Raw genomic sequence first — 16,435 nt, 5'->3', positions numbered from 1 at the left:
CAATATACATATCAAATTTTGGTATTACAAAGTATATCTTAGTACTACTAAGTATATCTTGGTACTACTAAGTATAACTTGGTACTACAAAGTATATCTTAGTACTACTAAGTATAACTTGGTACTACTAAGTATAACTTGGTACTACAAAGTATAACTTGGTACTCCTAAGTATAACTTGGTACTAAGTATATCTTGGTACTACAAAGTATATCTTAGTACTACTAAGTATAACTTGGTACTACTAAGTATAACTTGGTACTACTAAGTATATCTTAGTACTACTAAGTATAACTTGGTACTACTAAGTATATCTTGGTACTACTAAGTATAACTTGGTACTACTAAGTATATCTTAGTACTACAAACTATAACTTGGTACTACTAAGTAAATCTTGGTACTACAAAGTGTAACTTGGTACTACTAAGTATAACTTGGTACTACTAAGTATAACTTGGTACTACAAAGTATATCTTAGTACTACTAAGTATAACTTGGTACTACTAAGTATAACTTGGTACTACTAAGTATAACTTGGTACTCCTAAGTATAACTTGGTACTTAGTATATCTTGGTACTACAAATTATATCTTGGTACTACTAAGTATATCTTGGTACTACTAAGTATATCTTAGTACTAAATATATCTTGGTACTACTAAGTATAACTTGGTACTACTAAGTATATCTTGGTACTACAAAGTGTAACTTGGTACTACTAAGTATAACTTGGTACTCCTAAGTATAACTTGGTACTTAGTATATCTTGGTACTACAAATTATATCTTGGTACTACTAAATATATCTTGGTACTACTAAGTATATCTTGGTACTACTAAGTAAATCTTGGTACTACAAAGTGTAACTTGGTACTACTAAGTGTAACTTGGTACTACTAAGTATATCTTGGTACTACAAAGTGTATCTTGGTACTAAGTTTATCTTGGTACTACTAAGTATATATTGGTATGTGTTGTTAATTAGGTTTTTAACATTATATTCTAGTGTTTCTAATTCAATTTTGGTATCAAACTATTTTCATTTGTATCATTTTGATGTAATTTTGTCTTAAACAATAGTTAAGCTAACCAGATTGTTTCTAATCAAAATAAACATGAGTTACAAATATACATCTAACTCACAGCCAGCCAAACAACAACAATGTTGTCCTTTAATGCTTATCAATGGTGAACCTAATCTAAGAGGACATCCAAAATCCACATTGTGGATTACAAATATCCCATAATCCACCAAAATACACTGAAAAACTTCCAAGTCTCAAAAAAGTTGGCGACTTTGTCTGAATTTACTGGTAAAGAGAAACAATAATATGATACATCACATAATGAATATGCAAATAAAATATTATGATTATGCCAAAAGTACTGAATTCTTGATTTCACACTCAAAACCATTATCATAAAAATCATATATATGGAAAATACAGCAAGTAATTTACTCTTATCATCAATATGATCATATTCCATATATTGGAATTCTTATATCTCATACAGACAGACATGATCAAGAAACTTCAATTTTCTAAAACAATTATGAATATTCATCAAAGCTGAATTTAGAATTCATTCATACAGACTAAACATCTTTATCACAGATCTCCATTCATACTCAACCTAGTTTTATGATTTTATGAAAATGGTCATTACTTAATTATAATTATGAAAATGCAAAGACAGACAAAGTCAGCATTTTATTCTCGTTTTTTCCTCGAAAACTATTACAAAATGATAGCGTACACATACATTAGCACAAGATATAGGGCTAGGATTCCTCTTAGTAAATACAGCAATAATTTTATTCAGCAATATACAGCCAAGGGAAAAGAAGCTGAAAAGTCTCCTATTTCAAAACATTAAAAATACTCCACATACTCTATATATGTAATGAAGGCATTTGTACCCTGACTCCTACGCTTGTTGTCCCCTACATACAAATAAAGCCCCACTCATTCCTCCATCTCTTCCATCTTCTTGTGCGTACATGAAGCCCTCTCCAAAATTATATTCAAATTGATGTAAAGGTAAAATTTACATTTCCTTCCAATATTTTAGCTTGATGTTACCAGTAAAATCTACCAAGCATGTTTCATGTAGATCTTTCTAGCACACATTCTACAATTTAACGATAAAGTCAAACACGTTACAACCAATTAACTGCTTTCAAAATTTGGATTAAAATGTTACTTTCTTGATTACAGTGTTCTAGTTCCTCTACCAACAATATCCGTCTCATACAAGTAACCACTTCTTTTTAAATAACAGTTTTACCATCATATTTTGAACGGCAGCAATTCACTGTCTATGTCAATTTGATGACTAAAATGATGTTAAAATGTACATAATAAAAATGGCACAATGATAATATAGCATAATCATTTATTGCATTCATAAATCTATCGGCATTATCTATATTAACAAACGAAAAAGTCTGTTAAACTTCCTGAATTATCAGGACCATTAATCTGAAAATGTTTGAGTACCAAGAAACTGTAGATTTGATGCAGAAGGTTGAGGGTTCATTTATAATATCTACTACATTGTAGTAGCACATGAAAGACATAGGAAACTGTCAACAAAGACTTCATAGTTTTAACTATGTTTCAAAACAGATTTTCAAGAAAATGGTATTAAAAAAAGTTTTTAAGTAGAAATCACAACTTTCTACAATGACTCACTATTAAAACAAACAAAGATATGTCATAAGAACGAAACAGACTTGTAAACCAGGAACTGTTTCTCTGTAGTATATTTTAACAGTGTTAGTTTTAAAAACAATTTTTGTTTGGAGACCATATTGCTTACTCAGCAAAAATAAAACAGATTTTCATAATGTAAGCCAATGTATTACAGGAATTGACAGTAAAATATTTGGCTGTGGTTATAAGACCCTTGAGTATTGCTTCTTTGTATCTAGATATCAAAATGTAAGGAAAAAAAATCAAAGCAATATAAGTTATTTATATCATTTTCCATACCAAAGTGCATCAGACATTATATTGTATTGCACATGTACGGTTATCATACAGCTTAAGGGGACTTTTGGACGTCAACATCCATCGTTATACAATATTTCTATACATACATATCACGGGCATCAAATAAGGTGTTGACAATTATAATTCAACATAAACTCCAGACATAAGCTTCAACAGGAACAAACACTTGATTATACATACAAATTAACCACACAACAGCCATTTCTGTGGTACCCATAGCAACAAAATCGCATCATTTTTTCATTTAATAAGGCAAAATGTTTTAGGGCAATACAGAACATATAAGCTGTATTTCTCATAACAAAGATGAAAGAAAAGTGACGATATGATACATCCAATGAGAATTTGCATAGACATACTGATAGCATCATAGCATATCCTTTGATTCATTTAAATGAAATACAGGGACTTTGAAATTTATGAACTTTTGTTGACGTGAACTGGAAAAACAAGTGCAATTAATATTGATGAACGGTTACCACAGAAATTGAATGTTTCTGTACAATGTAAAATCTAGCTGTCTATGGACACGGATTTCATTATAGCTAGAGAATCTACGCTGACAAATGCAACAATAACAGTCTACGCATAATAAATAACAACAATACTAACGTGTGTAACTCTTACATTTTCAATGTAAATCATAAATGTACAGACGTTCAGGAATTCAATGTAAAATTTTGTACGATTTTACACAGAACATTACATATCGGGTATAACTTATTTGACATCTCACTCGACCGATGACAAGCTTTGAAACCGATTGAAATCTATTGACTGGTCAATATTGCCTTTCATCACCAGGAGAATATGACTGAGTATGTACATGTGAACAGCAGATAGCTTGGAATCTCATGAAATTTCAAATCAGTATCTGTTTAGCAAAATTATATTCATAAACATGCACTAGGCTATCTTTCCTATATCATCATGTCCAGGAATGAAAAAGAACATCAAAAAATCTTTATTCATGAAACTGAAGTTTCACCTATTTCTACATAATTCTTGCTCAAAGCTGACAGATAATGATGAAAACTTTTCCAGAACAGAACTACCTGTACATTATTCACATACAGTGTTTTTGGTAACAAAGTCTTTGTTCCCCTTTCAACATAATACCATCTCTATAATTTAAGAAGTTCACCACTAATGTATCCTTATCCCTATAAAATATTTTCCTTAAAGGAAATCACAGACAGCACATTAAACCTCAGCAATGGAAATTATACTGTACAATATATATATCGAAAGTGGAAAACAGCAATGGAACTGATGATGATTCATAATTTCTGAATTGGCTGATGATGTGTGTTCTTTTAGGCATTTTCATCTTCTCAGAATATATAGGAGTAACATAAAACTGACTGATTACACAAACAGTATCAATATTACACTGAATCAGAACACTTAGTCACTATAACTACATCACAAGCTGTCCACACAATTCTTGAAGGCTTTGTATTTTTATCTTTGCATGTGGTACAGACATACCGGTACACAATAAAATATGGACGTAATATGATTGCCAGATGGACAGATATATTGTCCTGCAATCATGCAAGGACAAACAGACAGACAATTCTTCATAATTTATTAACAAAGAGATCTGCTTTTTCTGTTTTGCATTTCTCCTTCCTACAAATAAGTCTATCCTGGACAGGAAGGACATGTTTGTCTGTCCACATTCTTCCTGACTTGAAGGACAATTTTTCTGTCCACATTCTTCCTGACTTGAAGGACATGTTTGTCTGTTTACATTCTTCCTGACTTGAAGGAAATGTTTGTCCGTCCACTTGCAATTTCATTTTAGGAGATCAAGAAAATTATTTCCTTTCTGATCTTTTAAGAACAAATGGACAGCCCCACTCATTCATAAGCACAATACAGACAGATGGACAGCCCCACTCATCCATAAGCACAATACAGACAGATGGACAGCCCCACTCATCCATAAGCACAATACAGACAGATGGACAGCCCCACTCATCCATAAGCACAGTGAGACGAGATAGATATTAATATCTATCCATGACATAGTACAACCTGCCAATCCTGCTTAGCAAGGACATCTCCAATCCCCGCAACAGATTCTGTATGATATATAGTGTACTGATGAAAGGAAACAAAATCTCAGTGAACCAAGTCCAAAAATGTTGAAACAGCAGTATGTTGATGTGACCTTTGACCTCTCTCAGCTCTTGTTCATACTTGGTTGCACCCCAGTTATGATATCACCAATGTAAATGCAAAGTTCACTGAATTGGGGCCTCTCACGGGGGCAATCATTCAAACATTTGTGTATCAAGTCTGAAATTTCCATTGGACAGAGATCTGATGAAACATCGAGTTGGAGATCTCTCACTCGCAGTCTTTTTAATACTTCCTCATTTGACATACTTAAATAGGGCAAGTCAGCTAGATGAAACACTTCCCACACAAAAACTCCAAAAGACCACACATCACTTTTTGTGGAATAATCGTTTTCCAATGCAGCCTCCGGAGGCAGCCAACGGAGAGGAATAAGGTTCTGATGTATATTGTAATACTCGGATGCGTAGGCATCTCTGCACATGGACATACTTGAAAGCTTCAAACTCAGGTTTGATGTTAGCATCACATTCCGTGATGCCACGTCTCTGTGTACAAATCTGTGATTGGACAGATGCTCAAGGGCTAGTGCCACTTGGTGGCACATGTTGAGTTTCTGTCCTGTAGAGAGAGGTGGCACACGATTAATCCGAAGGCCGTTGTCGCTACGTGTGGCCAGTAAATACTGCTTCAGGTCTCCCTAAAACCACAGAGAAAAGGTATTAATGCCAACATCCTTAACAAAACAGTTACAACACCAAAAACAAATGTTTGTGCTACATTAGACGTAACGAGAGGCTGGGGTAGCGACACCTTTACAAAATTCTATCTAAATCAACAAACAGTGTATTGGTGGTTGAAGTTGTCTAATTTGCATATGAACCAATCAGATAAATTACACTTATAAATAAAATTCTGAAGGGAAAATCCAAAATTTTACCACAAGCATTCAAGTACTATTAGTGAAGTAGCTCAGGACATCATCATTAAAACCGGTCAAATATGGAACAATTAAAACAGTAAAAGTTGGTTCTAGATTCTATGGTATTTTGTGAAGACAAACTTACCCAATCACAATATTCTGTGATCATGAAATGAGGTTCTACTTCTCGACAAACACCAAGCAACTTAACGATGTATGGATGGTCAAGCTTGGCAAACATATCCATTTCTTGTTTAAATTCGAAGTAAAGCTGTTCATCCTTGATCAGAAGTGTTTTAACAAGGACTAGAGTCTCTGGCTCACTATCTCGGATGCCTCGTGCCTTCGCCAAAAATACGTCACCAAAAGAACCTTTCCCTATAGAAACAAGAATAGCAAAAAAATGTCATTGAAAATACTTTTCTACAATGAAAGATTTGTTTAGTGGAAAAAGATTTACATATTGAGCATCACGAGTCATACCAAACAAAGGATTGTGAAATATATGTATGCATTCCCAAGGATTTCATAAATACAGAGTGGCAGATGTAATTCACCGGAGCTAAACACTTCAAGATAAACGGGCACCAGGATATGTATGGACGTATTGTACATACATGAATGTATTCACGGCTAGTACTTACCAAGCATCCCAAGAGTCTGTAAGTTTTGCCTTGGGAACTGGAGTCTGTCGTAGCTACCACGGCGACTGCGTGCATGTGAGGGACATTGGGACTGGGACTGGGATGAGTGAGATGGCTGTGAGGACATTCCAGACACATGGGACCTGTTGTCACTATCGCTACGGAAGGGCGTCCTTGACTCGCTGTCGCGATCCTTCATCAGTAATTCATGCTGCTCTCTACTGATATCACCATTTTCTGACTTCACTAGAGGTTTAAAATCAACATTTTACTGATAAATACCATCAACAATAAAAGTAATCAGTCAGAAAAGTATGTTTATTAGGAAAATGATTAAAAAAAGATAGATTCATAGGGAAAGGGATGAAAAATGATATTGTTTACTTACCAAGAGACTTGCGGTTTCTCCTTTGCATCAGCATTCTGTAGCTGCAGAAGGCTGTAAGTCCTATGACCAGAGCCAGGTAAGCAGCAGCACTACAAACAGCTATGATGATCGTCTTCATCATATCAAATCCTTCCTCATCGTCTTCTTCTGCACTCTTTGTGTAGTCGTGGGTAGCTATCAAAACAAGCACACTAGTGATATGACTTAGTAGAGAGTACAGTGTGCTGTTACACCATATCGTAGACAGATTTGGACAGAAAGTAACACCGAAACTATAAACCATTAGGTGAAATTTTATACCCTCAGAAATACCAACACAAAAAATCTACTAGATTATCATACGTAATACAAATATTCCAACACCACATCAGAATTTCACAGAGAGGTGAAAGTTTCACGGGCATCAATGGCTCAATGACAAATGTAAAGTGAATACTGAACAATGGACATCTTATATTCATTAGAAAATATGAAGCAGAAAGCAATCATGTACTAATAGATTTACTAATCAAAATCTTACTGATAAATCAGCTGGGTACAGATATTATAGGACTGTTTCAGTTCAACAGACCACTTTCTATAACACATGTACAAAACTCATTGGAAATGACATTCAGTAAAATTTTATGATCTGTCGATCAAACGGAATCTTATGATTTTCCAAACATAAACATGACAACATAGGTTCTTTATGATACAAATGTGTTATCAGAGATCTCTACAGGAACTGTGTATAATTAACAGGTAAACAACAAAAATCTGTTAATTCTATAATACAAATCTAAATATTCATTTTGTTGTCCCTTCAGTTCAATATTTTAGTAGTTTTTATGGCTAATGCAAAAACTCTTCAAAACATAAGTCAAACAAAAGCTTGTAATCTATACAATACCATCTAAGGTATATATCTATTGCTGCAAACATTGAATTTGACCAAAACAACCTGTGTTGTTTCTACTCTTCTATGGTGTTAGATAAATGTGCTGTTCACTCTATCAAAACCTTACCAGTTCTACACAAGGGCACACTGATGTCGTTTTACAGCATCCAATCAGTATTCATAAGCAGTTCAGTAAATTGAATTTTATATTCTACATAGGTCATACCGGGGATCAAAGTTCAAGCAGAGGTTACCAGAAAGTGAGCTGCTATGAGAAGCTAACAGATGCAGTAACACTATCTTCTTACTCTTCAAGGTCATTTTTTTTTATTTTTTCTGTAGATTCACAAACATGACACAGTAAAAGCTATCTCACAAAACCAAGGAATTCATGCGAACACCAATTTGAAAAATGTCTACAGATGAAGTGGGAGTGGAAATTTTGATCACATATGGCTCTAGGAAGCACGAAGCATAACAAAAAACAGTCAACTTGTATATAAAATGACTTTATTAATCAAGTATTATCAGTAGGTCAAATTTTATTGTGATGGAATCATTCTCGCAATGAGATATGATGAGCTAGGCTGACAAAACGGTGGCCATGAATTTCACATGCAGCAAAGAAGTCGAATTTTACTTATCCATATTTTTGGCACTGTTGCCATAGTGACATAGTCCATCCAACATGATTAAATATATATGTAGATAGATATATGAAAATGGAATGATAAAAGCATCCTTAAGGGGAAAACGTCCATGAACACAGCTGTACAAGGCAGAACAACAGAGTCAATAATGAGATCCTTTGTTCTTGCACGTGCAAGTTACCACTAGAATTCCACCGCATGTCGCCATAGTAACTCATAGAGTCATAAGCTGCAAATATTTACAATTCTTCTCTCAAACATATATCAAGTAGAGTTCTTCATCATTTAGTTCTGCTCTTAAAATATCACATAATGAATGCATTCCTGACAGCCAAGAAGATGAAAAATCAAAGAGATTTTATGTTTCATTAAAAAAAAATTAGTAATAAACAAATAAAATTAAAGACTGATGAAACTATTGTTGTAATAAAACACTTCTAAACTCCTCCCCTCCCCTCTTTTTTTCCAAGAGTAGCTTCCCTTACATCTCTCAGATGGATATGACTTCCTGGCATTATGAGTGTCATGACCACCACTAAAAACAGGCTAAAATACCAAAACAACTAAACTTCAAATAAATAACATCTCATGCAAAATCACTGATTACATCTCAGGTTTTATCAATTTTATCAACAGATAACAAAAGCAAGTGTTATTCTGAAGATGAAATAGTATTTTTTAACAAAGTATTTGGTATTGGACCAGTATTGCAATTTTACTAAAAAATAATTCTCACACAACAGTCTTAAGGATTGTTAAAGGCAAAGAGAGAAAATATGAAGGAACAGAGAAATATAGAAAGAGAAAGATGGAGAGATAAACGCAGAGAGAAAGAGAGACATGCAAACATATGGAGAGCAGTACTTACTGGCAACATTCAAATAAGCTTCTTTGCGGATAGAACCAGCTGTGTTGTTGGCAGTACAGCCATATTTTCCTTTATCTTGAATATAAACTTTACTGAGATACAGTGTTCCGTTGTTGTATTTCTGAAACAAAAAAAGAGGGAGAAGTGCCCTTTATACATGTACCAGAAACAACAAAATATTTGTGAAGAAAAAAAAATCAAGCAAAAACTGTTTTATTTCGAGATATATATTCCCCTTAAGTTATAGTAAAAAATCTGATATATACATATATCATTTCCTGCCATTCATAGCCTTTTTACTGGTGAAATATTAAAACTTACAATTACACGAGACTTGTCAAAGTCGTCAGTGAAGTAATTTTTGTCCCAGATGATCATTGGAGGTGGGTCGCCACTGGCAACACAGTGTAACATGGCTGGTTGACCTTCAAACACTGTGATGTTTTTTGGCTGAACTTGAAATCGTGGTCGTTCTGTAAAATGATATATCATACATTAAATATTATCAACACTCCTAAATGTTTAAACATCTAAAAAAACCTTTCCACATGTAAAGATACCGCATCTTCCATATAAAAAATTATCAGAAAATGAAAACATTTTCCGTCAGGAGCTGTGATCAGACATAATAATAATAATAATCTGGATTTATTTTACAACTTTTCCAACTTATATTAATCACTCTTGTTGGCCCGTATGGAAGCACGTGGTCGGGTAGGTGACCTTATGCCTTCTCACATCCATTCCAGGAATCAAACCATGGACAGCTAGGTGAAAGGCGAGTGCATTACCACTGCGCCACCCGACCACCCTGATCAGCGATTCAGCAGTATATTATACGTACCAACAACATCAATGTTGATAGTGACATCAATGGCTCCCTGCTTGTCGTTGTAGGCCTGACAAGTGTACAGACCTGAGTCTGACCGCTGTACTTTGTAGAAGTGCAGTGTGCCTTCCACATTGGCAACATGTGGAGCAATATTGATGCGACCATCCTTGAACCATTTGATACGGACCTGTCCATCTCCTTCAGCAAAACATGGTACACTGGCATCCTGGTCAAGAAGTTCTATGTACGTGTTTTCTGGTAGAGGGTCAAACTTCAGCCTCTCTGTTGACACAAATATGGTATCATATTTAGGTATTTTTGGAAAAAAGAACAACACATTGATTTTTTTTTCCTTAAAAAGAAAAATATATAAACATTTGTGAAACTTTTTGAAATAACTAAGCCTCGACAACATGACATTATATATGTAGACCCTAAAGGAGTATACAATGTCTTATGTAAGTACAACTCCTTACACAGAGATAGGCCCTAACTATGCATACTTTCTTCTGACACGGATGTAGGCCCTACCTATGTATACTTCCTTGTGACATGGTGGTAGGCCCTAAATAAGTATAATTTATATTTCTGACACAGAGGTAGGCCATGACACTATATACTTACTCCTGACATGGAAATAGGCCCTACCTTTGTATACTTCCTTGTGACATGGTGGTAGGCCCCTAAATAAGTAAACTTTATATTTCTGACACAGAGGTAGGCCATGACACTATATACTTACTCCTGACACGGAGATAGGCCCTACCTTTGTATACTTCCTTGTGACATGGTGGTAGGCCCTAAATAAGTATACTTTATATTTCTGACACAGAGGTAGGCCATGACACTATATACTATATACTTTTGTACTCCTTGTGACATGGTGGTAGGCGTAAACTTTATATTTCTGACACAGATAGGCCCTACCTTTGTATACTTCCTTGTGACATGGTGGTAGGCCCTAAATAAGTATACTTTATATTTCTGACACAGAGGTAGGCCCTGACACTCTATATACTTACTCCTGACACGGAGATAGGCCCTATCAGAGAATACCAGGTCCTGTCCAGTTGTATTTGCCACACAAGCATATGCTCCAGCGTCCTGCATTTGGACATTAGTAATGGTCAACGTTCCTCTGTATAGATCCATGCGATGGCGACTTGACCCCTGAAATAAGAGAATGTAGCCAAACTTAAGAGACATTTGTGTGAATACTTCCAAAACATAACAATTATAGAATTAAAAGGCAGAAGCATATTCATAAACTTGTAACAGCTACCATCTCCCCAAATATTCTTTACATATATGAAACTCTGAGCAGACCTGATGTTTATTTCAATGATGTTTTAATTCTAATCAGTTTCTTTATCAGTTCAATGCCAATATATACTAGTGTGTCAGTAAGAACATCCAGCCATTGGTCACCGATCTAACTTCAAGATTACAATTTTTATTGTTTATTTAGGAGTGTGATGCGTGTTCTACAAGCTGAAGGTGTTATAATAGGATTCTGTTTTACACAGACAGTCAATAAACACATTTTAGACCCTTCTTTTCACCTTCCAACACAAAATCCTGCTGGGTTATAGCCATTTTTGATCCTTCAAGTTAGAAAATCTGAAAAAAGCAGGGCCCATAAACGACTCTTGTCTCACACCTAATCCCCTCCCATAATAACTCTGGACAGATGCACGACCTGGATCTATAATTTACCTGTCATAAACGGGTTTTGTACTACTACAGGTGTGTAAACATATATACACTGGTAGAGTGCACGATCTAGCTCTACAATTTCCATCTCCCATTGAACCAAACACAATGCCTCAATCCATTAAGTTTGAATAATTACATATTGCTGTCAAGAGTAAATCAAAATCTGTCGCACCTGAACAATCAAATTACAATTTCTGTCACTTTCAATATAATGGTAATGTGTAATGTCAGGACTTTTTTTTCTATTATCAGCAGGTAAATAAACATGTCACAAATATATGATACGAAGCAGTTTAAATATTAAAAAAAAAACACCACTTCAGAAAGGTATATCATAAGATATGATTTGGTGGAAAATCACAACATCAACATAACACAGGTTACAAGTTCTAGGATTGAATCATTTTTAACAGAAATTTTTCACAGGAATGTCGTTAACAAAGAAAAGCAACTAAATGACATGTATAAAAACTTGTCAGTAAAGACACATAAAAAGTAATGCACTTTCATTGTACTACCAAATATATTGCTAATTCATAGAAAATTTAAGAATTTCATTTTCATTGTAACATCTTTACCGATTTCACATATTCGCCATCCTTGTCCCAGATCACTGTGGTAACTGGGGGCCGAGTACCTGTCACTTGACAGTTGAAGGTCACCATGCCGTCCTCCTCTACCTCCTGAGGCTGTGGTGGGCGTCGGATGATAGGTGGTACTGCCAAATGAAAAAAAGGTTAAAAAATACTGGGACATATAGCTATACATGGTACAGATAAAGCTACATAGAGACTAAGAAGTTGATCTATCAGGTTCTTATATGCGTATCTAAACTTCAGTATAGAAAAAATGACAACTAAACTAAAAAAAAATCATTTTAACCTTAGTTTTGATTTATAACATGAGAATACCAATTCAAAACTAACTGATAAATGATTAATGAGCAGACAACAAAAGGCTTACAGTGACTGTACTAAGGGGAATAAAACAGTATAGATATTTCTCAATATGTAAAGGTGTATCTCTGTAAAACTTCTATGCATACTTATTGTACCTTAGTGTGTAAAGGCATATCTCTGTAAAACTTCTGTACATACTTATTGTACCTTAGTGTGTAAAGGCATATCTCTGTAAAACTTCTGTACATACTTATTGTACCTTAGTGTGTAAAGGTGTATCTCTGTAAAACTTCTGTACATACTTATTGTACCTTAGTGTGTAAAGGTGTATCTCTGTAAAACTTCTGTACATACTTATTGTAAATTAGTTGTAAAGGTGTATCTCTGTAAAACTTCTGTACATACTTATTGTACCTTAGTGTGTAAAGGCATATCTCTGTAAAACTTCTGTACATACTTATTGTACCTTAGTGTGTAAAGGTGTATCTCTGTAAAACTTCTGTACATACTTATTGTACCTTAGTGTGTAAAGGCATATCTCTGTAAAACTTCTGTACATACTTATTGTACCTTAGTGTGTAAAGGTGTATCTCTGTAAAACTTCTGTACATACTTATTGTACCTTAGTGTGTAAAGGTGTATCTCTGTAAAACTTCTGTACATACTTATTATACCTAGTGGTGCCTGATCAAGTTGTGCTACCTATCGTATCTTATGATTTGGCCAGCAAAAGAAAAGAAGTTGTGGAATTGTTCTCATGTTTTTTTTCCCATTTTAAGATTTATTCTTCAGTACTTTAAACACATGTAAGTCAGCATTGATCTGATAAAAGTGTTAATCTTTCATGATAAGTAATCATAAACATAATGACAATAAAGGCTAGAACAAAACAAAATAGATTTTTTCAACTGCCTTGATTTTGTTTTGATATCTTTGTTTTTGTGTTGTAAATATCGTGACTTAGAAAATTCTATGGTAATCTTGACAACTGTGTACAAAAAATAATGTATGGGATGAGATATTCCTGAGGTGTACCAGAACGAATGTCGGAGAGGTTTACTAGCCTTTCTCGACCAGGTATCATGTACATCATATCCATAATGCACAATAAATGCAGGGTAATGTTAGGTTATACATATGTTGTATATTACAGCCACCATTTTCCTCACACATATGTAATTTTAACCATCAGACAGAATTACAAATACCAGTTCTAACACTAAAATGCCAAATGAAGTGCATATCAAGCCTTTTAAAATGAAATGAATGGTGTGTCGAGGAAGCAATGCGTAGGGTAGTTTGGGGAGAAAAGAAACTGTCTGAGAAGTTTACATCACAGACGATTTTTTCTAAAAAAATCCTCAACAAATTTACCATTACACACAAAATCAATGTGGAAAGGATTTTAGCACAATTAGAATATTGAGTTAATGAACAATTATTAACACATGACATAAATGATGTGTCCCACCCAGTCATTGAAAATTGACCAAGTTTCTTTCATCTGTTGTCAGAATGCCTGCCTTGAAACAATTTGGTTTTAAAACCAAATATCTTTTGAATCATGTGATAAGATAATTTAAACATTTGTTTTTGGAAATGAATAATTTGTTTGATGTTTTGCATAAACTTCAAAACCAGGAAGTAAAAATGAAACTTAAAATCTGTTGTCATAAAGACTACGTTTAAAAACTTTCATCTAAAAAATATTTTTTAAATTATAAGATTAAATAGCATTTTCAACATTTGTTTTTGAAATAAGATTTGTTTCATGTTTTATTTATGCGTAGAAAACAAAAAAAATGAAATTGAAAGTTAAAATTTCAATTAAATAATAGCTTTATGACATGCAGTAGTTTGACTTGCCTTAACATTAAAGTAACTTGTTAATTTCGGTCCCTTCCCCTGCTTACACAACAAATTAGGTTGACAAAGAAGAGAAGAAAGAGGAGTGCTGTTAGTTATCCACTCCTGTTATTAATTTTGAGTAAATATATCAGATATTTAAGGTTCCTAGACCCACAGTAGGCAAATCTGATAATAATTTTAGGAGCAGACGACAGAACTGTTTATCATTTCTATCTGTCCTGCAGTTTATAGGGAATGGAACACTGTAGTTTATGTTTTAGACAGCTAATAGAGTTTTCTTACTGGCAGAATCAGAAATGGCCCATTTCAAATCATTGGCATCTAGGCAGTTATCTAACTACAACGTAAGGAGAGCAGAGGGTAGCCAGGTTGAATGGGATGGATTGGGAAGGTGGAATTTAGGGAAAAAAACATCAAAGCTTGCCTCCTGATGTGTAATTTGTCTATCACATGACCATATTCACTTTTCCTTTCCTGGTGTGCCTAAGTGGTGTTAAATGTTAAACGGGTGATAACATCACCTGGTCATGTCATGTGATACGGCGTCAGCATAGCTGCCAGATCTCTTTGTGCATTACTACTTGGAACAGTGAAAGGTCACTCAATCAAAGAACATTGTTCATTTACACTATACAGTGTGATAGTAATATATTGTCTATTAAATGCATGAAAGTTCTACCAAATTTGATGTGGTTTTTGGATATTTCCTCACCCGACACAATGATCCAAACATTCTGACGTTTTTCCCCAGCAATGTTTGTTATAACGCATGTGTAGTTTCCAGAATCCATTTCCTGCGGGTTTTCAAAGACCAGGTCATCTCCTTCCACATGAATCTGACCGGAATCCCCAATCAGTAGATCGTTACGATCATACCATCTGCAAAAGCAAATAAAATGCATCAAATTGGGAAAAAGACTTAATTTTATGACAAGCTGAGATTAATGTTGGAGATTTGTCCCAAGAAGTATCTAGATAAAATGTATCTGCGTATGTTTTTGACAATGTGCCAAAGTTACGAAAATCCCCCCAAAATCCTCATGTTACATAACGTACTTATCTGGTTACACACCTGCCTCAACTTCAAAACTTTCCAATTATATTTGCGAGATTGCCATCGGACCCCAGCAGAAATGCTTGCCTAAATTGCTGCCACAATATTAGTCCCAGGATATAGATCATATTTGATGGGCTCTTTCCAGAACTTTTGAACAATAATACTTTGGATGGCATGATATTAGGTAGAATATGTAGCAGATGATTATGGCACGAAATCATTATTCATAATACTCACACAGAAAAAGTTCAATAGGTGTAAGTACTGTGATTAACTTCAAAATTATGCTAAAAGTTATCATAATTTCATCACAGTCGCTGTTACACTATAAAACATTACTGACAAAAATACTAGAACCAATGTCAGCAGTGTAGGGCTGTAGAGAACCTTTATCCAGGAGTACTTTTGTGGAATACTTGAAGATTTTTTCGGGAGGAAACATAGAATTAAGCGTAATTAAGAATACTATATCCATAGAGAAGACATAACCATAGAACTAGGCTGAGAGTGAACAGCTCCTCACAAATTCTTTCTCCCTCCCGCATCAAAGTAGCCACATTTGTATTGAATAAAGCTAAGTGATTTTCATAATTTATCATGGGTCAC

At 34.5% G+C, this 16,435-nt stretch overlaps 1 protein-coding gene across 1 annotated transcript in view; it reads right to left on the bottom strand.

The window, feature by feature from the left end:
* Positions 1-4,961: 4,961 nt before the first annotated feature.
* The window catches only part of LOC132561588 (inactive tyrosine-protein kinase 7-like), a gene marked incomplete at its 5' end in the record, with an annotated part of 50,150 nt that continues 38,676 nt past the window's right edge, over positions 4,962-16,435 (bottom strand). Inside the window, 10 exons of the mRNA XM_060226286.1 lie at positions 4,962-5,804; positions 6,172-6,404; positions 6,671-6,916; positions 7,059-7,232; positions 9,457-9,577; positions 9,778-9,929; positions 10,301-10,570; positions 11,311-11,458; positions 12,583-12,722; positions 15,485-15,651. Coding sequence (XP_060082269.1) covers positions 5,208-5,804; positions 6,172-6,404; positions 6,671-6,916; positions 7,059-7,232; positions 9,457-9,577; positions 9,778-9,929; positions 10,301-10,570; positions 11,311-11,458; positions 12,583-12,722; positions 15,485-15,651 — 2,248 coding nt within the window. The remainder of the gene's footprint in view (positions 5,805-6,171; positions 6,405-6,670; positions 6,917-7,058; positions 7,233-9,456; positions 9,578-9,777; positions 9,930-10,300; positions 10,571-11,310; positions 11,459-12,582; positions 12,723-15,484; positions 15,652-16,435) is intronic.

This window comes from Ylistrum balloti, unplaced genomic scaffold, assembly GCF_031769215.1.
Source record: "Ylistrum balloti isolate Yb309-2 unplaced genomic scaffold, AGI_CSIRO_Ybal_v1 Utg371232, whole genome shotgun sequence".
In the NCBI taxonomy this organism is placed as follows: Eukaryota; Metazoa; Mollusca; class Bivalvia; order Pectinida; family Pectinidae; genus Ylistrum; species Ylistrum balloti.
This window is presented reverse-complemented; position numbering and strand designations above follow the sequence as displayed.